Source organism: Sciurus carolinensis, chromosome 17 (assembly GCF_902686445.1).
Source record: "Sciurus carolinensis chromosome 17, mSciCar1.2, whole genome shotgun sequence".
NCBI classification, from domain to species: Eukaryota; Metazoa; Chordata; class Mammalia; order Rodentia; family Sciuridae; genus Sciurus; species Sciurus carolinensis.
In genome coordinates this window covers 56,481,319-56,506,108 of record NC_062229.1, presented here as the reverse complement: position 1 = coordinate 56,506,108, position 24,790 = coordinate 56,481,319, and the positions used below count along the sequence as shown (strand labels likewise).

The 24,790-nt window shown below is 55.7% G+C and overlaps 3 protein-coding genes across 8 annotated transcripts in view; 1 reads left to right on the top strand and 2 right to left on the bottom strand.

Annotated features, from left to right (window-relative positions):
• Positions 1–735: 735 nt before the first annotated feature.
• Sema3g (semaphorin 3G) lies at positions 736–12,878 on the bottom strand. 4 transcript variants are annotated; one of them, XM_047532156.1, is made up of 16 exons: positions 12,736–12,878; positions 10,717–10,877; positions 10,533–10,595; positions 10,158–10,277; positions 9,790–9,880; positions 9,562–9,678; positions 9,205–9,350; positions 8,898–9,012; positions 8,718–8,787; positions 8,283–8,427; positions 7,796–8,027; positions 7,610–7,701; positions 6,965–7,006; positions 5,432–5,660; positions 5,047–5,183; positions 736–3,488 (listed from the first exon to the last, which is right to left on the bottom strand). In XM_047532156.1, exons 1-16 carry the CDS (start codon positions 12,836–12,838, stop codon positions 3,024–3,026), a joined length of 2,328 nt encoding a protein of 775 aa, XP_047388112.1. In that variant the 5' UTR covers positions 12,839–12,878; the 3' UTR covers positions 736–3,023. The 4 variants fall into 4 exon arrangements, with proteins under 4 accessions (XP_047388112.1, XP_047388114.1, XP_047388115.1 ...); XM_047532158.1 differs by having other exon boundaries at positions 3,352–3,488; positions 5,047–5,217; XM_047532159.1 differs by lacking the exon at positions 736–3,488 and adding an exon at positions 3,496–3,716 and having other exon boundaries at positions 5,047–5,217.
• A 6,199-nt stretch (positions 12,879–19,077) lies between these two features.
• On the bottom strand, positions 19,078–22,185 carry Tnnc1 (troponin C1, slow skeletal and cardiac type). Its single transcript, XM_047531945.1, has 6 exons — positions 22,092–22,185; positions 20,583–20,613; positions 20,112–20,258; positions 19,765–19,879; positions 19,381–19,517; positions 19,078–19,291 (listed from the first exon to the last, which is right to left on the bottom strand). The coding sequence occupies exons 1-6, from the start codon at positions 22,113–22,115 to the stop codon at positions 19,260–19,262; spliced, it is 486 nt and encodes a 161-aa protein (XP_047387901.1). The 5' UTR covers positions 22,116–22,185; the 3' UTR covers positions 19,078–19,259.
• Positions 22,186–23,525: 1,340 nt separating this feature from the next.
• Positions 23,526–24,790, top strand: part of Nisch (nischarin) — a 36,456-nt gene continuing 35,191 nt past the window's right edge. Inside the window, exon 1 of one of the 3 annotated variants that reach the window (XM_047531014.1) lies at positions 23,526–23,737. In XM_047531014.1, the coding sequence (XP_047386970.1) occupies positions 23,642–23,737 (96 nt within the window). In that variant the 5' untranslated portion in view covers positions 23,526–23,641. The remainder of the gene's footprint in view (positions 23,738–24,790) is intronic. The other 2 variants (XM_047531015.1, XM_047531016.1) reach the window with 2 other exon arrangements.

Sequence of the window (24,790 nt, the reverse complement as noted above, 5' to 3'; positions counted from 1 at the left end):
GAGTATTTGTGGAGGGGCGGGGCGACTGAAGACGGGACCCATGACTGAGTATTCTACTGAGCCCCCTAGACTATAGCATACATAGAGGGGTCCAGGGCCATCTTCCTAAGGAAGTAGGGTGATGTCTCTCTCATCTTTGATGTGCATCCGTGGTTTTTCCATCTATCCCAGCACCATGGAGTCTGTTCTTTGGGAAAGGGCATGATGTCACTGGGGGAACAGGGACCATGGTCAGAGGGCCTTCTGCGTTGTGCCCAGTAGGTCAGACTCTCAGGGCTTCTCCTCCTCCCCAGGAGCGATGGCCCCCACAGCCCAGCCCAGCCCAGCCCAGGCATGAGTTTGGTGGCCCTTAATATACATTGGTATGTGGCTTGGGATGAAGGAGGCACCAGGCCAAGTGTCGCTATTACAAAAGTCAAGAGTTGTGAAAAAGTAGTGGAGCTGCCTATGTGCCTGGCTGACCTGCGCCAGCCATTTTTTTTTTTTTTTTTTTTTTTTTCCTGGCTCAAGATCCTCCTGAAGTTCCAAGAAGGTCAAATTTTACAAGACCTCAAGACAGAATTTTTCCTAATTTAATGAGCAATTCCAGCTTCATAGACAAAATCCTCTGACTCCTTCCTTCCCCTGCTACCCATCTCCCTCCCTGCTAGAAAATACCATCCAAGGTGACATGGTGACCTTCTCCCCCATGGAAGAGGTAGAGTGGCAAATGCACCAATCAACTGAGTACAGAAATACACAGATATAATAACAATATAATTATGTGATATAAATATTAACTTCATCCCTTTCCTGGGAGGCTCTTGCTTTCCTTACTAGAACTCAGAGCAGTCACAACAATAAAAATAACAATACAAGAAGTCTGCTCTGAAGACAGAGAAGCCACAAGGCCCATCTCAATATAGGAACACAAAAATAGAATTCATCCATAGAGGGCATTTCCAGGAATTAATAACATACAGTACCATGGAAGGGTGGCAATTGGTAGAAGCCGTCCACATTTCCCAAGTGCAAGTGTACAATGCTCCCTCCATTTTCCAGGGTGACTTCTCCAGAGGACCGTGCCTGGAGCTTGCCCAGCCCAGGTCCAGTCACCGAGAGCCTGGTCATCTCTTTGTGGCTTCCCAGGGAAAGAGGGCAGAGCAGGCTGCGACTCGGAAACCCCCTCCTGGAGGTCTGCACTCTCTCCTCCAACTCTTTCATCTCAGTCTCCCATTCCTTCTTTCTTCTACCATCCCCTCCTCTATTTACCTGCTAATATGGCAAGACAGCACCCCAGGCAGAAAGAATCCTCGAGATGTTGTTAGGTTAACCTCATATAATCAAAGGGAAGCAAGGGGAGCTATTTCGGGTTCCCATGCTTTGGTGGTGTCAGGGTGAGGGAGATTAAAGCCCAAGGCCCTTCACGATGGAGTTTCAGTAGGGCAGGAAGCCTAACTTGCTTTTTCTTTTTCCTCCTTTGTTTCTTCATCTTGGTTTTTTGAAGGAGGGAATCTCAGAGTTGATGCCCTTGTCTGCTGTTGGTTTTGTGCGTCACTAACTTGTTCGTGTGCAGCCTGGGAACAACTTTTCATTTAGTTATCCTCCTCCTCCTCTGTGCTCCCCAGCCTGAGAAACTGCTGATGGCAAAAACAACTCCCCTACATGCCCAAGCAAAATGTGTCCTTGCCATCTGAGCCTCAACCCAAGGACCAGCAGGACTTACAGTTCTTAGCAGCTATTCTCTCTACATTTTTTTCCCTTAAAAGAAAAAAAGGAGGGTTGGGGGTGTAGCTCAGTGGTAGAGCGCTTGCCTAGCTCATTCACAAGGCCCTGTGTTCATCTCTAGCACTGAAAGAGAAAAAAAAAATCAGAAAAGAAAAAAAAAAAAAAAAGACTTATAAAAGAACTGCTCAGGCCCAAACCTTACTTAGCAGAAAATACAGATCTCAGGGAAAAACTGACCTTCCCAGTGTGGCTCCTGAACTAATTGATACCCTCTTGAGGACACCTAGGCCCGGGTCCATAGCTCATCCTGATGGTCTCCCACCCTCTCTTCATCTTGATGACCTCAATTTTCTGTGGCCCTGGTCAAAGCCCTGACCCCAATCCTGACCTCAGGCTGTAGCTTGCAGAGACTGTACATTCCTACCCCTTCTGTATTACCCTGGAAAAGACAGCCTGCTCTTCCCAACCCCATAGTTCTCCAGCTCCTTGTCTCCATCTCTAATCCAGAGGTGAGGACTAACATTCCCTTCTTCCAGCTCCTCAATATGGGACCCTGATGGCGAGGAGGGGAATCCCATCAGGAGGTGTGGCCACCCCAGAAACCTGGCATAACACTTCAGTGCCTGGAGAAAGAAGGTCAGGCTGTGAGAGCCCTCTCTCGGGTTTATAAAGTGAAGCCTAAGACCTGGACCACCCCTAGGTCTCAGAAATCCACCCTCTGTAACTCCAAGATACAGATGAGGTGGTGGGCAGTGGCAAGGAAATGCCAAGGTATCAGGGCGGGAAGAGGTAAGGTACTGATGCTCCAACTCCTCAGCACCTCCACCTGCCCTCCGCAACCTGGTCAGGGTAGGCTCTTCTTAACAGATGGGAGGTCAAGAGGCACCGCTACTCTCTTCTAGCCGCCTGAGGGCCTCTGCCCAGACACCACCTAGAGCCACCCACTGAAGGTCACTCAGAATAGCCATTGTTCTGCAGGCTGGGAAAGAACCACCCAACCCTCTCGCCTCTGGGCACACCCGGAATAATTCCGGAATCCAGGCCATCTCTGAGAACAAATGGCAGTCCCCTTGGGGCTGCCAGGGGCTAGAGGGTGCCAGCTCCGTTCTGAGAAGGAGAACATAAAGAGGGGCAGGGAACAGGCCTCAGGCACAGGGCCCCTCCTTCAGGCCCCCAGCCCTTCCTGTGGGTAGCAGAGATTCCCATCTCTAAGAGGCAGTCAGGCATCCTGGCGCCCCTTGCCCTAGCTGGGTGGGTCGGAGATGCTGGGGGTTGCTGCCGGATGCCCTGGCCCATCCTGACCACCCCTTCCACTTCTACGTGGCTTCCACCTCCCGGGGCGTCCGGTTGCGCTCGACCTGCACCCGGCTCTTCACCTTCTTGCCCAGCTCCAGCCCTGCCCAGCTCTTGCCTTTGGCCTGCTTCCCCCGGCTCCGGAAGGAGCCCGAGCGCTCCCCAATGCCGGGGCACCACACACGCTCACAGTACTCATCCACTCGAGGCAGGTTGGCGAAGCCAGTGAGCTGCAGGATGTCCTTATACCAAGCCTTGGGCAGAGTAGAGGCCAGGCCTCCCCGAGCAGGGGGCTCCTCCAGTCTTGGCTCCCCAAGGAACAGGCTGTCCAGCTGTGTGGCCACAATCACCTCCAGAGCCAGACGGACCACAGTCTGGGAGAAGCCATGCTCCAGCGTTGTGCAGGTGTAGGTACCCGCATCGAGGCGGCTGAGCCTGCGGAACAGCAGCCCCTGCTCCGTTTGCAGGACCCGCTCATCTGTCTTTACCTGCCAGGCAAGTGGGAAGGCACAGGGGACATGAGCAGAGAGTGGGGCAGGATCAGTACTGTCAGCTTCTTTGCCTGCTGTTTCTTCATCTTGAGGGCCCAGGGTATATATACTTCCCCTTGCTCCTTCTCCCCTGCCCAGAAGGGGACAAGCAGCTTGGCAGGCTGGCCTCCAGACTACAAGTTAGTTGAGGGCAGGGTCTCACCATCCCATGGTCCAGGAAAGAGACTGCAAAGGATTTTTTTGTTTGTTTGTTTCAATAGTATGAATGGCTGGTGTCTCCCCTAATCAGAGCCTTGGGGCACCAAACTTGGCCTTGAAGAGCCCTTGCACACATACCCAGGAAGCAGACAGGCTGCAGGGCTAAGGGTATTTCTTTTCTCTCTCTCTCTCTCTCTTTTTTTTTTTTTTTGGTACTAGGGATTGAACCCAGGGGTGCTTAACCACTGAGCCACATCCCCAGCCCCTTTTTGTATTTCATTTAGAGACAGGGTCTCCTGAGTTGCTTAGGGCCTCGCTAAGTTGCTGAGACTGACTGAATTCCCCATTCTCCTGCCTCGGGCCTCCTGAGCCACTGGGATGACAGGTGTACGCCACTGCACCGACTTACAAGAATATTTCTGAGCTTTTACTCTGGGGCCAGGAAAACTTTTTCCTCTCCACATGTACACACACACACACACACACACACACACACACACACACACGAGGCACACAGGGCCTTCCCTGTCTTGGTCTCCCTGTTCACTCCTGCCACAGCAAAGCTGACAGCCCCAGTCTGGGGTGCCCATTCAGTGTAGAAGGCAGGAGTGCAGCGCCGGTCCCAGCCCATCTCTCTGAATCCTGTTCAGGCTTTAGTCTGTGCATCTGTGCTGAGGATGGGCTGCCTGGGTGGTTAGTGTTGTGTAACATCATCTTCTTGCCCACCCCCAACCCCAGGGAGTCTCCTCAGTGCCCAACCCAACAGCTGGCCCATGGCTGGCCTCCCCCAGTTCCCAAGCTGGAGGAGAGCCCCTCCTATGTTCAACCCCCTCTTCCCTCCCCTGCCCTGTGGGAGGTTGGTTGGTTCCTACCCTGCCCAGCCCACACTCAGCCTTAGGCCCCAGACTGAAGCCATCTCCAGGAGCTGACAGACCTTTCCCGTGGGGGAGGAGAGGGCCTGGCCATAATGCTTGTCTCCCAGGAGGAAGTGTAGGGCCAGAGATGGAGGGGGGTGGTAAGATCCAGTAGTCAAGGAGGGACCCAAGTCTAAGGCAAAGGAGGACTGAGCACCCCTGGGGAAGAGACTTCAAAGCTGAGTCACATGAGTAGACACAGGGGACTTCCAAACCACCCCAGACCCCTCTTCCCTCTCTGCTACCCACCTCTCAGACTGGGGGAGTTCCAGCTCTGTATGGCCTGGTATTCCCAGAGGCAGAAATAGGAGTAGTTCCTCCTAGGTACTGTAGGGGCCTAGCACACTTTTCTTAATTGATCTTAGCAGGTTACCCCCCAAAAACCTTCCTAGGGCTCAGGGCTTGGGATTCAGGTAGGGGCTGGAGGCAGGGTCTTCACTCACCTGGTCAGGGCCCTCATCCTCTGGCCTCTGCAAGAACCAGCGCACAGCAGCCTGGGGAGACTTGGGCAGGCACTCCAGGAAGGTGCTGTTGTGCTCTGTGCCATAGATCCTGGTGGCCACCAGTCCTGAAGTTTCCTCTGCATAGAGGGCCAGGTTGGCTCCACTTGGGAACTATGGAACCCAGGCCCCCAGAGTCACCAACTGATTCCTGCAACCCACCAGTGTGATGAGGACCTAGGCATCCACCGATCTCCAAGCCAGTCACTATGTCCCATGACCCTGTACCCATGAACTGACTAGAGCTGCATAGATAAAAAACAGGACCAGTCTGAGGTCACACTTCACAGGAATGGGGCCCAAATCCCCCAGACCCACTGCCACTCACCATCCTGGCCATGGCCCAGGCATTGTAGGGCAGGGTTGCCGTGCCGGATATCCTGCCGGCGGAACCGACGCTTGCCAGGGCTGGGGCGGTAGCGGGTACAGGAGGTGCCATCCCAGGCGCAGTATGGGTCCCGGGCCAGGCAGCACTCGGCACAGGCACTTCCATAGGTCTCACACTGGTGCAGTCGCAGCTGAGCCACGCCCAGTTGAGAGCCCACATACAGCATTTGCTGGGGAGGAACACACAGCCAGAGCCCGTGGTGAGCCTGGGCTTCCGTAAGGAGCACCCAGACTCTCAATCCCCTGGGGTTTCCTGAGACCCCTGCCATGTTCAGAAAGTCTTCCAGAACCTCTTGGATTTATGCACAGAAAAAAAAGATGTTTACCACCCACCCACAGTATGTGGATTTGGTGGGGCAGGCCTGGGGTCTTTTCTCTAAGGGACTTCTCCAGGCCTTCCCTGCTACTGACCCTTACCCTGTACCCCACTAGCTTTTCCTTACTGACCTCTGACTTCAAAGGTGCACCTGCTGTAAGCAATCCCAGTATAAAAGTTGGGATTTAGGGCTGGGGATGTAGCTCAGTGGTAGAGCACCTCCCTAGCATGCACAAGACCCAGAGTACAACCCCCAGTACCACGAAAAACAGGTGGGATTCACCCAGCGGTAAACCGGGACATATATGGTATTTGTTCCTTACTGAAGGACATATATCAGGTCCCTAAAATCCAGTTCCCTTGCCAGATGTGATGATGAATGCCTATAATCCCTGCAAATTGGGCAGCTGAGGTCAACTTGGGCAATTTAGCAAGACCCTGTCTCAAAATAAAAAATAAAAAAGGGGCCAGGCACAATGGCACAAGCCTGTAATTCCAGCAAATTGGAAGGCTAAGGCAGGAGAATTGCAAGTTCAAGGACAGTCTCAGCAACTTAGGCTCTAAGCAACGAATGAGACTCCGTCTCAAAATTTAAAATAAAAAGAACTGAGGGTGAGGTTCAGTGGTTGAGTGCCTCTGGGTTCAATCCCTAGTATGAAAAAACTAAAAAGTTTAAAAATGGGCTGAGCATGGTGGTGCATGTCTGTAATCTCAGCGACTCAGGAGTCTGAGGCAGAAGGATCACAAGTTCAAGGCCAATCTCAGCAATTTAGCAAGGCCCTCGCAGCTTAGTGAGATCCTGTCTCAAAATTTAAAAAAATAAAAATAATTTTAAAAACTGGGGATTTAGTCAGTGGTAAAGTGCCCCTGGGTTCAATCCCCAGTACCAAAAAAAAAAAAATCTGGATTTTCTAACACATATCACTTCCCTTAAGAACTGGCCTTTGTAGATCTCTCCTTATCTAAACATGGCCTCGGCCCCGTCCATTGTCCACAGTTTCACACATGTGAAATCCAGCACCAGCTGGACACAGCCCTGTTGCAGGCCTAATCAGACCTGCCTGGCACTACTCTCCAGCAGACTAGGGTCATTCTCAAGGAGGCTGCAGCAAGGGTGGGGGACAGGGGACACATGGGAAGGTAGGTAGCTGCTCTTACCCTTTTGACAGAGATCTCCATTTCAGTGATGGGTGTTGGCACCTGGGGAAGGAATAAGGTCTCAGCATGGGTGCAGTGTGACAAGACCTTCCCCTGCATTCCAGATTTTAGTCTCCAACTCCCAGATTGGTCAGTGTACCCCTTAGCAATTGAGGCTGCACAGTCTCTTCTAGACTTTGGGTTACAAAAAGGGCTTTCATCCCTGCTGGCCTCCAAGTGGGAAAGTTGGCTAAAAGCATAGAGTTCCTGTGTCCCCTCCCATGGCCCTGTTACCCAGCAATGAGGCAGCTGTCACAAATCACACATTTATGTCCAGGAGGCACGATAGTCCCCCAGTCACAGATGATCCCCTGTCTGAATCCACAGAGGGGTTAACAGAACCCCTGGAGACTAGGAGTCTCAGCCACCTCCTCACTGTGACTTGAGCCCAGCAGGGCTTTGTCAAGGGCCCTCACCTTGGCCATCCCACCCTGGGGAACCCCAATACTTTCAGTCCACAGACTGCGGTTGCAGGTCCCCCCCACTCCCCGATTCTGAAGCACCAGCCAGACCTTTGCAGCAGTATGTTCTGCTCCTCCCCTGGGCCCCCTCCAGCTTCCCTATAGCCAGTCCCAGACCCGGGGGTGGGATATGCGCTCTGCTCACCTTAAACACCTGGAGCTCCTCCAGAACCACTTCCTCGGGCTCCCCTGAGCCCCCAGCCTGGAGGGCGATGAGTTTGAGCACAGAGCCTGAGTCTGGGGCAGCAGAGGAGTCATCAGTGGGTAAGGAAGGGGCAGCTGGGCCCTCACACACCTCCTCAGCCTGGTCACCCCGACTCAGCCCTCCTACCTGTCCCTAGGAAGATGACGTCATAGGTCCCATCTTCTGCCTCCACACGGTCTACCACAATCTGGCTCAACCGCTGGGCCAGATTAGTCTTGATGAGGACAGGGCGGCCACGCCGAGGCCGCACAGGCCAGAACATGAGTGGGTGGGCTCGGGCAAACTGCAGCACCTCGTCTGGGTAGTCCTTAGTGCTGCCAAAGGGTCGTCCTGGCTGTGCAGTCATCTTACTGGGGCACTGCGGGCAGCAAGAAAGGAGCCCTGAAGGACCCTGGGGTGCACGCCTCTCCTCCCCAGCCTGCTCCCCACCCCACCCAGGGTGCTGCTCTTGGGTTGGAGAGGTTCTCCTATCCCACCACACCTTGCCCCCTCTGCCCAGGCCCTCTGGAGTGCCAGCCCAGCCCTGCCATGGGGATGCATGTGGCCCCAGTACTGTTCCAAGAAGAGTCCCTCCTGGCATCTGCTCGGGCCTTTCTTGCCAGCAGATACTCACCACGCCAGGGCGAGGGAAGGGCACCCTGCCCCCATAGGGCCCCCACTGGTGCTGAGGACCATCGCGGTGGGCAAAAGGCCCGTTGAAGACCTCCCAGATGTCTGCCATGTGATACACACAGACGGCAAAGCCCTGGAACACAGCACTGCCGAAGGCAGGCAGGGACAGTCAGGCCAGGGTGGCCATCGTGGCTAGGAAGAGGATAAGCTGGCTCCAGAGGAAGGAGAGGGGCGACAGTGCTTGCTGAAAGTAGAAACTGAAAAACAAGGACACTAAGTAAAAGCAAAAAGAGGGAGACAGAAGACAGTCAGAGTCGCAGAATCAGGGACAAAGACAGGGACCATAGCAAGACTGGGTGTGAAAGCAGAGACTCGGCAGAGGGGCTGGAGTGCAGGGGCCAGGGATAATGGGGTTCGGGGAGATGGGTGTACCCACCTGACGGTGCTGAATAGCGCGTACACCTCCAGGCTCTTCCCTGCCTTGGGCCACAGCAGGAACACGTCCTCTGGGACACAGAAGGTCACACAGGCATCACAGCCATTGCCAGGGCCCCAACTCACCAGCTCTGAGCCCTCCCCTCTCCCAGAGTAAAAGTCCGCCAGGCCACGCCCTTACCCAGCTGGTCAAAGTGGGTCTCAGCACCACCAGGGCCGGGCACAGAGCAGACCAGCCTGGCTTTGAGGAAGGTGCTCCACTTGTTCACCAGCACCCGCTGGCCACCAGCATCATTCTGAGGGATGGAAGGCCAGAGTCAGCCTTGTGTCCCTGAGGTTAGGCCCCACCTCCCCTCCGCTTCCACCCTCACCTACTGGGGGAAAGGTGTGGAGGCCAGCTTTATATCCTCGCCTCAGTCTCCCTATCTGTGGTGGGGGCAGGTCTGGGAAAAAGGTGCAGCCCCTCACCGCCCCTTCACAGCTCTTACCACACAGACACGGCCCACACGGCTGACAGTGACACGGCCCGGGCCACCATCGGGCGAAGGGACGGTCTCCGAGAAGAAGAAGTACACCTTATCATTATCCTGGTCAGAGTTGTCAGGGATCCGTGTGGCCATCACAAATCGGGGCTCTGGGAGAGTGACAGGGTGATGCTGGTGTGTGTGTGTGGGGGGGTTCTAACAGGGTAGGATGCGGGGATGAACCCAAAGGACGGGGAAGCAGCATGGGGACCCCCCTGGAAACTGGAGTTCCAAGGAATTCAGTAGCCTCTCCTCCCCGCTCCAGAGTGTCCCCTCCTCCCGTCCCAGGTCCCAGCTAGTCTTACCCTCAGAGAGCCTCACCGTGCAGAAGGCTCTGGTCAGAGTCAGAACGCAGTGCTGGCCGGGGACCCCCACTTCGGAAGATCATGGCCTCACGCCCCAGGAAGTCAGCAGTGAGGCCTGTGTACAGCTCCCCACCTGGAGAGGAGTGGGGACAGAGTCAGGGGAGAAAGGCCACGCCCAACAGCCAGGCCCCATCGCTTCCTGCTCCCACCCTCCCTGACCCCACCCTGGTCTGAGATCACCCACCTACAAAGGTGCTGGCGAAGGGACGGCTGGGCTCGTGCGGGCACCTCCCGCGTCCACTTTCCACACTGCTGGGCTCCAGGTGGAGCACATGCTATGGGCAAGGAAGGTGGAGGGAAAGTTGTCACCTGAGAAAGAAGCATGAGTCCCCCTCCTTGGCCATGGCCCTTGCGTGCAGCTGAAGAGTGGGGGGGTGGGCAGAAGGCGCCTTCGTTCAGGGCCTCTTGAATGGGGTCAGCACCCCGGGGACAAAGGCGCCTTTCAAGTGCCTACCCGCTCTGTGTCTACCCAGGCTCAATGGGAAGCATTTAGGCAGCAGAAAGGAAAAGTCACCGCTTTCCAGTCCCTCAGGGGGCCGGGCCCAGACTCACCTCCCCACGATGCCCAACCGTGATGAGGGCACAAGTGGGCTGGAAGGCCCCAGTGCCACATGCCAACAGGTGGGTCCGGTTGTGGGGCTGTAGCACCCGTACAAAGTTGGCACATTCCATCTAGCAGGGAGAAGGCAGAGTGACTCTAAAGGGTTGCCGTCTGCTTGGGCCATGGGCCTGAGCAGCTCTAGGGAAGTGCTAGGGGTAACATTCTTCACAATCCCCCCAAAGCCCTCAGGATCTGCTCCAAATGCCATGCCCCACCCCCAACCCCCGCCCATAAAGGGGCACCCAGTGTGACTGCAGGTTATCCTGGGGATCAGGGCCCGGGACCAATAATAGGGTTAGGGAACAGTCCCTCCCAACGGCACTCACCAGAGGATCTCTTCCCTTTCGAACACATTCTTCCCTCTGGCCTGGCTGGGGTGGCCACAGGACCTGAAACGCAGCCTGGTGACTTCAGGTACTCCCCTAAGTTCACAGCTTCTGCTTCCCCAGCTGACCTTCCATCTGGAAGATGCCCAGCTCCCCCCAACCCCCCCGCATTCGTTCACCTCACCTCCCGAGGGTCTGGCCATGCCTGGTCCAGCCGCAGAGAATAGAGGGCATCACGGCCCCCCAGAAAGAGGCGGTCCCGGTACTCATCCAGGTACATGGACCGGAGGTCCAGGGAGCCTCGGGGGCCCAGAAAGATGGCAGAGCGGTTGGCAGACAGGAGATCTAGGAGGGAGCAGAAGGAGGTGAGTCAGGACCTGCTTCTCAGCCTAGGAGTGGAGGTGGAGGGTCCCAGCCATGCATTTAGCTAGACACACACACTCACATCTGGAACATTCTTCCATCCACACGGCTGCTGGAAGATTTTTGGGACATGGATCTTGGGGGCTAGTGGGACAGGAGGTTCTGAGCCCCCATCCAGCCCAGCTAGCCCACTTCTCCATGTTTTAGTCCCTTGGTCTTTCAGCTGACATCATCCCTCTGTAACATGTGGACCCTGCCCGGTCCCCAGGGAAGATGGCCTCACTGGCAGAAATTTAAAGCAGCAAAGCTGGACAAAGTGCTAGAAGAACTTGAAGGGCAGATAAGTCTGAGAAATGAGCCAGGCTGACTGTTGGAAAGGTGGACAGGCAGAGGGAACACCTGGCAAGGGCCTAGGCATAGGCCAGGCCAGGTACGGCCAGGTGGAGTTCCAGCCTCCAGCTCAGGGGTGTGGCCAAAGAGAATTTTCTCTCCCGTAGATTCTGCCCATCCAGGTTCCAGAGATGGAGTTGGGGCATCTGGAGACAGTGATCCCAGGAATTTAGAAACCTGGTATAGACCCCTGGACATGAGGGGTATAGACCCCTGGACATGAGGGGCTATCAAGGGACTGGCAGTAGGATGGGGCAAGAAGGGGACGTGGGACACCCTTGGGAAGGCCCAGAGCATGCTCTGCTTTTCCCTGTGGGAGCTTCCTCAGCCCTGCCTGACCCCATCCCCAAATCCATCAACAGCCTCTTCCAGAAAGCCCTCCTCAGCTGAGAGTACCTTGGGGAACTCTCCCTACTGGGGACTTTTTCTAGTAGCCTGATCTTGCAAAACTACAGCTCCCAGAACAGGATCCTTTTCACCCTCAGACTTTCCAGGGCTAACAATGTCTCCTCCTCAGAGCGTCCGCAGTAGACCTGTGGATTCCCCCTCTGATTGGGATTCCCTGGGTGATCATCCCTCTTTTTCCCAAGAAGAATCTGCCGTGAGCCTGGGTCTGGGTGACCTTTCCGCCACAGACCGTCTGAGGAGGCTGTGCCAACTAGGCTAAAGCCCCCCAGGATGGCAGAGGGGAGGCTAAGAAGCTCTCTGGGTTCCTGGATGTGGGATGATGATAAAACCAACTTGTGAAATGGGCTGCAAGATGTGGGGGAAGGGCTGGGCACGATGGCATATGCCTGTAACCCCAGCAGCTTGGGAGACTGAAGCAGGAGGGAGGATCACAAGTTCAAAGTCAGCCTCAGCAACTTACCAAAGCTCTAAGCAACTCAGCAAGACCCTGTCTCTAAATAAAATATATTAAAAAGACTGGGGATGTGGCTCAGTGGTTAAGTGCCCCTGGGTTCAACCCCTGGTACCAAAAAAAAAAAAGAAAGAAAGAAAAGAAAGAGGTGGGGTAGGCTCTTGTCCTCCGGTAGCAGCTTGAGGACCGAAGGGACAGGATGCTGCCCACTCCCTTACTCAGTCTGCTCAGACCCTCCAGACTTGCCCTCTCTCCCCTTTCCCCTGCCCAGACCCTCTATCCCCTTCCCCACCTCTCTGCCTATCCTTGTTGAGGAGTCTTGGGGTCTCCATGCATCTGTTTCCCTTCTCAACAGCCCTCACCTCTCAGGTTCAGCCCATGCGTCTTTCTCCCACCTCCACTCTGGTCATGGACCCCAGAACATGTCTCCCTCCCTGCCCTGGGTCATCCCCAGGAAGCCTTTCCCAGGGGTTGTGCAGAGCCTGCCTCCATCCCCTCCAGCCCCGAGGGGCTTGCTGGTGGAGGGATGGGTGTCCTGGAGCAGGGAGCACCCACAGACATGCACAGGAACAGGGTAGCACTAGCCAGTACCTCGGTAGGAGAGTCGCAGGCGGGGCACGCTGGGGCTGGGGCTGCCCCCACTGATCAGGAGGCCCCCCAGGAAGCAGCAGATAGCCCAGGCCAAGGGGGCCATGCTGGGGAATGAACGGGAGCCGCCCTCTGGTCCCGCTGCCGCTGGCTGCAGTTTGCTCTGCTGCCACCAGGCTGGCCACTTATAAGGCAGCAGCTCCACCCAGTCATGGGCGGAAAGGGGGGGGAGGCAGGAGGGGAGGAGGCGGAGCCCCACTGTCCACCTGCAGCTTCTCCCTCCACCTCCACTGGACCGATCCATGCCTTTATGTCAGATTGGCCAGTTTCCTGCTGGGGAGACTCTTTCCCAGGTGAGGTATGAACAGTTTGCACCGAGAGATGTTCACAAACTTAGGTCCCCAGGCTCTAGCAAAGTGACAAGAGGGGGAGACATCCTGGAAGAGAGATCAGGGATCAGAGACAGGTTGAGGGGCCGGGAGGAGGTATGGCTGGTCTCTGCTTTGCTCCCTGCCCCCCTCACCCCAGTGCCATAGCAGAGACTCCCACAAGCTGGCCCTGGTCTCAGGTCCCCAATCCCTGAAGCCTTGGCTAGGCTCCCAATTCCCTGGCAGGGCCCAAGTTGCCTGGGGTGGGTTCATTTCCAGCCCCAGGGGCCCCGCCGTGTCCTGGACAGAAGCTTGAAGTCTGGCCACACTTCACAGATCTAGGACTGGCAAGAGATGGATGCCCAGGATCTCCTATCTAGGCCTGTCCCCGTCTGGCCTCCAGGCCACAAAGCTCCTCCCATATCCACCAGGCTCCATCTCAACTCACTGGACTTGCTTCAAGGTAGGGGCCAGGGGGAGCCTCCATTGCCCTACTTCCCTCTGGCCTCCAGTCCTCCAGAAACCCAGGGTCCAGAGCCCAGCAAATCAGCCTTGGGTTCTTCCCAGATCCCCAAAGACCCTACATAATACGATCCTGCCAGAGTTCACTAGTTCTACCCTTCACTCTGATGAAAGGGGGCCATGGAAGAGGGCCAAGTAGAGATAAGACCGACAGACTGAATCTGGGGCAAGTGAGGGGACTTCCTCATGCCCCTGTCTCAAAGAAACTCCTGTCCCTTCCCCCTCAGCTCCCACCCAACCCCACCCCAGAATCCTTGACTCTGAGCACTAAGATTTCAACCTTGAGCTAAAATTAGAGCCCCCAGGATTCTAGAAACTCCTGTAAGTTGACCCTCCCAAATGGACTGACCTGAGCCCTCAGGTGGTGGTCAGAAAACCTGGTGGGGGAAGGGGGGATATATACTCAGAGAGGGAAGGACCTGACCCAGGCCACACAGCAGGGCGTGCCAGGAAGGGATGGATGCTCCCTGCCCCTGCCTGGGAGACTCTTGCTTCTGGAGTTACTAGGGATATTGGCACCCCCATCTTTCTTCCCACCACATCCCTGGGAGGGAAATAGGTTAGTCCTTAGGTCCACATGAGAAGAAGCCTTCAACCCTATCTCCCTGTCCTGATTTCCCCCAATATATGTGTGCCTCTCGGGGGTGGGGAAGCTGATTTGGAAGTGGGGCAGAGGCTGCTCAGAGAGACCAGTGACTGGACTCAGTCCTCCCCTTCCTCTAGCTTTGCTGGGGAACCTTGGCCAAGACCCTTCACTCTCTGAGTCTCATTTCTCCTCCCAGAGCTGGGGAGCAGCCACCTTGGATGAACCAGGGCATTTCTTGTGCAGGGGCTGCTATGGTGGTGATTAGATCTTGGAACCTCTGCAAAGTGGAGCCCCTCTGCCTCCATTTCCTTGGGGAGACATTTTGGCATGTATCCCAGGCTGCGGGCCAATATCTAGCAGGGGAACCAGCTGGACAGCCCTTCAACCAGCATGTGGCCACCAACTGGAAGTCCAATCGCTCCTCAGTCTGCCAGCCCACCCTGGGGGTCTCTGCTCAGCCAGGCCCCCAGCTGGGGCATCAGGGAAGCCTGTGTCTACTGGGACAGGGTATAGGGGACAACCCTCTCCATGCAGCAAGAACACACAGCAGGGGCTTAAAGCCCAAACTCTGTTGACTTGTTAGACCTTGGTCAGGTCCTCTCTCACTATAGACCGCAGTTTCTCTTACAGCGGAGGGGTGTAATCATCTTCTCTAAAGGTCCCCTGCTTGCTGCCTGAAGGTAAGAAACAGACCTCAATGGTGCTCCAGTCGCATACCAATGGGCCCAAACACAGGCATTGTCTGCCATCTAGTGGACAAAGAGGAAACTGCATGAGGCCCTAATTCATTGTGTCGGAGTCTGCTGGGCGGTTGGGCCATGTCCCTGGTAAAACGCACTTTCTTGGGGAAGCAGGTAGTAACCAGGCAAACACAGTACTATCAGTCAGGGGCAGGGGGAAATGCTCCAGTAATTGCTTCTGATGGGAGAAGTCACGGAGGTTTTATGGAGGAAGCACTCTCCTTGGCTCAGAAGTGGAGAGGACAAAAGCCAGCCAGCAAAAAAAGACAGAATCAGGTGATGTATATAGGAGGCAGTGTGTCATAAGCTGGTGGGAGCTCAGGAGCCCTTGAGGCGCATGTTCATCAGCAGGTGGTGAAGGCTTGCAGCCCAACCATTCACAGTAGAATTTTCTGGTGGGCGCACCTGGAAGGAATGGATGCCCCCAGAGTCTTCCCACCCAGAACCTTCCTTCATTGGTGGAACAGAGAGATTAAGACAATCCCCTTGGGGTCCCTTCCCTCCCAACAGGTGAGCCTCTCATTTGGCCTTCCACGCAACTCCAGTCCCCTCCCCTGTCCCCCAGTGTCCTCTGGAACTGGAGAATGTCATCTCCTCCCCTTTCCCAAGACCTGTCTCCCTCTGTGACAGCTGATGAAAAGACAGTCAGGAAGTGATCAGGGACCCTCCTTCCTGCTACTGGCCCTTCCTGACAGTTCTGCAGATGGCCTAGCCATCCTCCTCTTTCCATCCCAGAGGGCTTGACTCTTCCCCTCCCCAATCCCATCAGCATCCCATGTCCCCTGGCTGCCCTGGCCTCTTGAGTCCTTGTCCTATTCACTGCCAATCACCTTCTCTTCCTCTACCTCAGTCGTTCATCCTTTAAGTGATCACCAAAAAGGACACAATCAGCCAGGCATATTGGTACACACCCATAACCCGAGTAGCTTGGGAGGGAGGCTGAGGCAGGAGGATCGCAAGTTCAAAGCCAACTTCAGCAACTTAGTGAGGACCTGAGCAACTCAGTGAGACCCTGTCTCTAAATAAAATAGAAAAAGGACTGGGGATGTGGCTCAGTGGTTAAGCACCCCTGGGTTCAATCCCCAGTACCAAAAAGGACACAGCCTTACTCATGTCCCTTGGACCCTCTCCTCCTCTGAACACCATGGTCTATACCTCAGTATACCCACTGCTACGATCCTTCACTAAAGGAGACTGGCTGCCCTCGTTGCCTCAAGCCCCCCTTTCTCCTTGCCCAGCACTATGAACCAACCCTGACAAACACTACCCAGAGTCCCTGCCCTGCTTGCTGTGATAGCTTTGTTCTGTTTCTGCATCACCCCTTTTCTGGCTTTGCTAGGTGGTTCCTATCAGCATAGGAGCCTTCCCCAGCCCATCCCCTCCTTAAACACACTTCCCTGGATCCCACCGTCCAGCCCCTTCCTGTTTCCTGGGAGTTGTCCACACTGCCATCTTTCCTGGTCCTGGCTCACTCCCCTTTCCCCTCTCCAGCAGGGCTTTTGGCCTACTGCAGGGGGCCAAAGCCTGGAGCTTCCCCATCTGCCCCGTGGTGTGCCAGGCACTCAGTCCTCTCTGTATCAACTCTCCCTTGGGTCCTCATTCATCACCAAGGCCAGGAAAGGGATTTCTGCTTGGATGACACCTGTATCCACAGCTCCCGCTCTGCTCTCTCCCTCAGCTCCCACCAGGGGTTGGCCTTCCCATTGGTCTGTTTTCGAGGCATCTCAACTTTGACTGGACAAATTCTCCATCCTTCCTGTGATCAATCCATCATAAATACCTCACCTGAACCTAACCCTGAGGAAACACCAGATAAACCCAAACTGAGTGACATTACACAAAATATCTGGCCTGGCTCTTTCGAAAGTGTCAAGGTCTTGAAGGGCGAGGAGGTAGAAAAGGCCACAGGTTGGTGGAGAGAAAGGATACAGAATGACTGGGTCACATTAGTGTGATCTCTGAATTGGTTGGTCCAGGAAAAGGACTTTGGTAAAGCAACTGACAAAATTTCAGTAAGATCCACAGGTGAATTAGTAGTGTTGTGTCCACGTTAATTCCTGGGTTTAATCATTATCCTGTGGTTATTTAAAATGTTAAAAAGTTTAGGGAAGCTGGCTGAAGTGTAAATGGGAGTTTTGTGTACTATTTTTGCAATCAGTCTGGAATTTCAAAATGAAGTTAAAAAGTAAATCTAACACAAAGCCCGGTGGTATGGCGCCTGCCTGTAATCCCAGTGGCTTGGGAGGTTGAGGCAGGAGAATCATGAGTTCAAAGTCAACCTCAGCAAGGCCCTAAGCAACTCAGTGAGACCCTGCCTCTAAATTAAATACAAAAAAGGGCTGGGGATGTGGCTCAGTGGTTAAGTGTCCCTGGGTTCAATGCCTAGTACCAAAAACACAAAAACAAAAAACCTAATACAAAGTAACCTCTATTTCCTGATATCAGTGGGTTGAAACATCCCCCCTCTAGACATCCATATGTCAGGAAATGGCAATTAGACCAAAAATCTAAGGGTTACCTTTGACTCCCTAGCGTCTTATTTCTCACTTACATTCCTTCAGTAAGTTCTGTCCATTCTAGTTCTAAAATGTGCCCTGAATCCACACACCAACCTGCACCCCTCTACCCCAGCATCCCATTATGCAAGAGCCATCGGGCCTTCTCAACCAGACTGCCCCAGTCACAGGTTGGCCTCTGGTTTCCTGGAGAGTCTTCTCCCTTCTGCAGCCTCAAGAGAACCTCACCCCTCATATGGGCTGAGTTTCTCCAAGGGGGCCTGGTATTGCTCACCTCTCCCAGAGGCTGCTGGGACCTGGCTTCCAGCTCAACACGCATTTCTGTTCCTGAGACTCAGTCTTTCCCCGTGTCCTCCCATGACTGGTTCTTCAGGCCTCTCTCAGTGTCACCTGCTCTAGGAAGCCTTCCTGGATGACTCTGTCACAGCCCACAGTGCCAATCCTGCCCTAGGCTAGTTTCCTTCCTGCATTTGTCTCCCTGAGTTGACTAGAAAATCCACAAGATTAGGGACTTCATCTTGCTCTGATGTGTTCCAGTGTCCACACTCATGCCAGGCTGGCCAGTCCACTGTGGTTCTTTCTTCTCCCTTGGGACATCATCCTTCCTGGGTCACCCTGGCTGCCTGTATAAGGCCCCCACTTTTCCGGCTCCCAACAATAGGCCTAAGAGGACCCCTCTTCATTCTTCCCAGGTCTCTCCAGGGACCAGCCAGCTCCTGCCAGCTCTGGCGTCCCCCGAGGCATCCCTAGAATTCCAAGACTGTCTCTGGAATGCCAAGCCCGCCTGGAAAACGCCTAGGCTGGGGCACAGGTGCAGAGGCCACAGGGTAGCTGGGAGGAGCAAGGACAGCTGCTGGCATTCTGGCTGAAGCCTGGGCGCTGCTGGCAGCTGTCCCTCCTGCAGCGTCACTGCTGACACCTCTACTTCCTTCTAAACCCCCACCAAGGCCAGCATCACCATTCTGGCTGCAACTCCGGCCTGGGCACCTCTGCTAAGCTGGGAGCCACCAGGCTTCAGGCCTTCATTTCCTGTCAGAGAGGGAGATGGGTTGGAGGCCAGCCTCCGAGGTTCACCAAAACTATAAATTAGGCCCAGCTGGACCTGGCCCACCAAAGACCTGTTCTGGAAGTCTTGTGGCTGGGTTCTCCTGCAGACTCACCAGACAACCTTAGCTCTTTGAGTGGTAGGGTCCTCACCTGTGAAATGGGTGAGGGAATAGAAAGCAGACAATATGCCCCTGGGGGCTGAGAGGTCACTAGCGTGGCCGTGCCAAGGGACAGCGAGGGCCTGATGCAGCTAACTGCCCTTTCCAGGTGGAGGACCTGTAGGCTGCCGGACTGGCTGATCAGGCGGTACTCCAGGAGCTTGTTAAAATTCGGATTCCAGGACCGCCGCAGCCTTCAGAAGTTGGACTACTGCCCATGGGGCCTGGGTGCCACCAGCTTCAGAAAGCAGTCGGTCGGGCACAGAGCACGGGTGGCTCTGATCTCATCAAACTCTCCTGCAGAAGCAGGTGAAGCCACAGTCAGAGCACAGGTTCCACAGCCACCTACCGGCCTCGTGAGACAGGAAGGGACTCTGGAAGAGTGAACATCAGAGACAGACACCAGGCCCCAGAGAGCAAGGCTTTATTTGCATTCCCCAGGATACCGGTGGAGGAGGGAGTCAGGGAGGGCCAGGGGTCAAGGACACACCCAGGTTCAGGGCCTGGGGACCCCATTCCCTGCCTGGGGTCCCCGGGACCTGGCTGCAGTGGGAAGGAAGACATGGGCAGCTCCAGGTGAAGGTCAATGTCTACTCCACACCCTTCATGAACTCTAAGAACTCTGTGGAGAGAGGCAGATGTGGGTCACAGGGAGGGGCCTGACCGGGCATGGACAGCAGGGGGGTCTGGCCTACCCACTCAGCCACTCACCATCATAGTCTATGCGACCATCATTGTTCTTGTCCCCGTCCTTCATGAGCTCCTCAATGTCATCCTCCGTGATAGTTTCACCTGTTGCCTGCAGCATCATCTTCAATTCCTCCAGGTCAATGTAGCCATCAGCATTTCTGCAGGAAGGGTGAGGGAGACCTCAGGGCCAGGGGAAGGCAGGGCAGGGCAGGGCAGGGCAGGGCAGGCCTGCCCCACCCCCAACCCCAGGAGGCAGGGCAAGGGAACCAGGCTATGGGGCATCCCGCACCCCATCACACAGAATGGGAGATGGAAGCTGCAAAGTTCCCAGGCATGGAATCTGAGACTGTCCCTCTTTTCTAGCTCTGTTTGGGTCAGGGCGAGAAGTCAAGTGCCAGCGCTCACTTGTCAAACATGCGGAAGAGATCTGACAGCTCCTCCTCAGACTTCCCTTTGCTGTCATCCTTCATGCATCGAACCATCATGACCAGGAACTCGTCGAAGTCCACTGTGCCGCTGCCTGGGGGTTGGCAGTGTGGCTGTTAGAGAGGTCTCGGTTGGCAACGCAGGCAGCACCCTCCACACAAACCCGGTCCTCCTGCCAACTCTGTGAGGCTTGAGTGGTTATTAGGCCCATTTTACAGATGAAATGACTGAGGCTCAGAGAGGTGAAACAGCTCTTGTATAACAGAGCAGGATTCAAGCTCTCAGGGAGCCAGGGAATTACGGGTCTGGAGGGCAGAGGGGCTTACCATCCTCATCCACCTCGTCAATCATCTCCTGCAGCTCCTCAGGCGTGGGGTTCTGGCCCAGCATCCTCATCACCTTGCCCAGTTCCTTGGTGCTGATGCAGCCATCCTCAGCACCCAGCACAAAGATGTCAAAGGCGGCCTTGAACTCTGCATCCAATGGCAGGGGTTGGGGGAATAGAGCAGTCAGGTTTAATAACCAGGACCCTGGAAAGCCAGATCCCTGGGGCCACCTGCCAACCTGCTCATCTCTTTCTGAGACCTTTCTAAGGTCACAGTGAGAAGGACCCCCAGCTTTTTTTTTTTTGGGGGGGGGTGCTGGGGATCGAACCCAGGGATCAAGGCAAGCACTCTACCGACTGAGCTATCTCTCCAGCCCCGACCCCCAGCTTTTCACCTCCAGTCTGGGACTCTCTCCTGATCCCCCAGACTGGCCCCACTGCCCCCCCAATATGTGACACAGGGGTTACTCACCATTTTTCTGCTCTTCTGTCAGCTGCTCTACCTACAGAAGAAAAGGGGCCTCAGGACTCAGACTCAGGCCTTAGCTGCTGCCAAGAAATCCAACCCATTCCATAGGCAGGAAGACTGAAGCCAGAAGAGGTCTCAGAACTAAGACCTCAGTACTCCCTTCCTGCCCCCATAGCCCTGAGGTGACCCAGCTGGCCTCACAGAGACTGGGTTCAGGGCCAGGGTGACAGGTGGGCACCCCTTCCAGGACCAAGGTGACCCTGAGTAACAATACCCAATGACCACTCCATGTCCTTTCAGCCACCCTAATGAAACCCAAGCTGCATGGCCTGAGGGACAGCTGTCCCTCAGGTTGAGACAATAAAACCAATGTGGGGTTGAGCAAAGCCACCCACTGTAACCTGACCAGGGTGGCCATTGGGCTATTTTTACCGGGGGATAAAGTTAAACCTGGTGATTGTTCTGGGACTTTGGCATGCAGGGGGTGGGGCAGCGTTATCTGGCCCCCTGGCCTGCTGGTGCTGCCTCAGGAGCCAAAATTAGTCCCCAGCCCCGCCAGGCCTTGTATGGGCACTGAGTGGAGGGCTACCCCCCACAGTCCCATGGACTCCCACAGGATAGGCAAGGGTCACCCCTGGAGCCAGCTGTAACACTTCCTTGTCCAGAAGTGGGACCATATTCAGGGGGAAGACGGGGGTCCCCCGGAAACAGCTGTCTCTGCAGAATGTCCTTGTCTCTGGGGAAGGGGGAGGCTACCATCCACCCAGGAAGGAATAACATTTGGAGCCTCTCAGTGAACCCCAGGAGGCTGCAGGGACTTGGGGTGTCCACTCTCCAGCCCCTCACCCCAGCAAAGTCACTGAATCCTGAGCCTTCCAGACCCTATGAGAGCTGGGGACTCAGTTCTCTCTCCCTTCTTCCCTGGCCCTTCCCAGGCCCAGTCCTTCCCTACCTGGAATTTTAAAACCTCTTCCCCAGCTCAGGATTCAGATTCCACAGCCCCTCCTCACAATCCCCCTCCCAGCCTCCAAAGCATCTTCAGTCAGCTAAGGGGCTAGAGCTAAGAGGAGGTAGATTGTGAGTGTCTGAGAAGCAGAATGGGAGGGGTAAAAAGGTGGAGTGGGGACAAGGAGACAACAACAGGAACTCAGAGAAACAGCTCAGGAGAAACAAAGAAATGAAGAGAGATTGAGAAAGAAGAAAAAAGATCCCAAGAACAGAGACAAATGCAGAGATGTGGCTGACAAAGACACTTGGAAACATCGGAGGAGACAAGATACCAAAAAGATGAGACCTCCCCATCTGCCCACCCTGACACCTCTTCTCCAGACCTTAAACCTCTCACCTCTCTTGCACCCCCAAACATCAGCCTTCCCATTCCCTTGAAACCTAGACTAAAGGGCTGTGAGCTATCGCTTGGGACCCCATCACTATCCTGGGCAGACCCTGCCCTCCATTCTAATCTAAGTGAGCTCCCAGTGGGCCTCAGCCCTGCCCAAACCCGTCCCTCACCGCAGCCTTGTAGATGTCATCCATGCCGGCAACTCTCAGGACAGGCTCCTGGGTTCCCAGCCAGCCCTCTAGCCTCGGCTTAAATAGCCCTGCCCCGCCGCATTCCCAGCCCAGCCCACCACCGCGTGGTGTATCCTCCACCCCCTCCCCTGGTCCGGGTGATCTCAGGCTGGCCTGAGTCCCTGTATCCTCTGCCCAGGGCAGGGAGTGATGAAGGGCTACAAGGACCAAGAAGGGCTACCAGGGGCAAGTCTCTGGCCCTCTGTACACCACACCCCACAGGAGACTCTCAGGAAAGGTTTCTTGAATGAATGAAAACCTGAGCCCAGACTCAGACCTGCCAAGTAGTGGGCCCCAGGCCAGGCCCTTATACACAGAATCGCGCCTTTCCATCCATCAGGGAGGTGGATGCTATTACCCTCACTTTCCAGATAAGGAAACAAGCTCCTGGAGCAGGGGTGACTTGCCCAAGATCTGGTTGACTTGGCACCTGTTCCCCTTATGCTATCCTCTGGAGGGGAGGGGAGGCAATGTGCAAAGGGAGGCAGGCTCTACCAAGAGAAGCCTCAAATGCCAAGTTCAGAGTATGGTGATATGGATCTGGTGAGGGAGGAAGTCACTGACCCATCTTAGCACAGGGTGGTCTGGAGACCTTTAGCCAGAGGTGCCATGCCTCAGGCATTTCATCTCCTGTAGTAGAGCAGTGCTCACTTTGGGCTTGAATCACCTGCACTCAGTCATTCAACAAATACCCCTAGAAAGCCCCCGTCAGTGCCCAGTTGTCTCCCTCCTCACCCTCCAGTTGGATTATCACCTCCTTCTTTAAGGTCTCTGTCTTCCCCTGGGCTAGGGCTGTTCCCCCGATTCGAGCAATGTAGTTCCTGGGCCCAGGGCCATCATATATCCAATGGCCAGCACACACCTCTGCTTCATACTGATTCCACCTTGATACAAGCCACCAGCTTGCGAGCACTGCATGAATTAACCCACTCAATTGTAGGTAACGGAGACCTCCGAGTGTCAGAGGTTAAGAACTGGTGCAATCACTTGGCCCTTCTCTTGGCCCTTCTCCTGGCCCTAAGCACAGCTCCTTCAACACTCTCCTGCCCCATAGGGAATGAACACAACAGTCAGAAGAGGCGCTACTGTTGCCCTCCATTTCCAGGGGTAAAACTGAGGTCAGGCGGAGCAGGGACTTGCTTCGGGTAGCTCCATAAGCCCAGGGCCTTCCTGAGGACCGAGGGTATGACCACCACAACGGCCCGCCTACACAGCCGGGGATGTCAAGTTTATCGCCCGCTGAGCGACACAGGCATAGACCACACAAGCGAGTCGGCCCGCGAGAGCTGCGCACGCGCGCCACTGGCGGTCCTGTCAATTACGTGCGAGAGGCGGGGCTAGGGCGCGAGAAAGCGGTGGAGCCAAGATGGCGGCGCGGCGTGCGGCGCGGGCGGGGGGCGGTGGGGGCCGGGGGGCGGTGGGACGCTGACCCCGCCCCCTGCTGCTGCCAGTCTGCGCCGAGCGGCGGCTGTGGTGGCGGAGCCCGGAACATGGCGGCCGCGGCGCGTAGCTTCGGGCCGGAGCGGGAGGCCGAGCCGGCCAAAGAGGCGCGCGTCGTGGGTTCCGAGCTCGTGGACACTTATACGGTGTGGTGGGGGCCCGGGCACCTGAAGTGGGAACGGCGGTCGGAACCTGGAGTCCGAGTCGAAGGGATTGGGGAGGGGTTTGCAATTATGAAGAGGGGACCTGGGATAGGGGAGTCGGGGAAGGCTCTGGGTCCTTGCAGGGCCAGGAGGAGGGTTGTGGGGCGGGCCCGGGGAGGGGGTTTGGAGGGATACGCGATCAGAAAACGAGACTTGAGTTGGAGGGGATCTGGGGAGAAAGGAGGCCTGGAAAGGAGAGATGTCTAGATGAGGCGGAGCCCATCTAGATCCTCCAGGTCTGGAGGTGTGCCGGCTGGGAGGCCTTGACAGGGGGTCTGGGAGGAAGGGATTTGGGAGGGGGTCTCCGATGAATGGAATCAGGGAAAAGGGTCAAGACCCAGTGGGAGCGTGGAGGAGAGGGGGCGGGGTCGCGGTCGAGATCTGCTTCGGTGAAGTGAGGGAGAGATCTAGGGCCCCCCACCCTGAGGGTCGAGAGGAGACCTGATCCGGGGAGGAATGGAACCCAGCCTAGGAAAATGGGGGGGAGTATCTGTGGGCTGAAGTGCAGGACCTACAAACCTTCAGGGGCCTTGGTGGCTTTGGGCTGTGGGGGCGAGATGGGCAGCAAGCCGCCTCCCCACACACTTCTATGGATGGGGGAGAGAGTACAGAAGGCGGGGGTAGTTTCCGACTGCAGTGGGGCTGGAGGCTTTCCCGAATCTGGGTGGAGTTGAATGCCAGGCCTGTGAGCCTGATGAGCTGCCTGGCAAAAATTTACTCTGGGGTGGGGGCTCTCTGAGCACCTCCCAGCCTCCTGTCCTTTGTTCCCAGGAGGTTGGGGAGGCGACCACTTCCTTGGCCCTCATCCTAACACCCCTCCCCAGGGTCTTCTCTTTGGCTCTTTTTCTTCCCCTGGGGGTGGAGGTGGGGGTGGGAAGCTGCCAGGATGGAATACAGGCTGGGGCGGATCTGGAGCAACAGGCTGGCCCTGAGGAAACGGCTGCTCCTCAGGGCTAGAGGCTTCAGCAGAGTTGACTCTTTCTTCCTCCCGCTTCC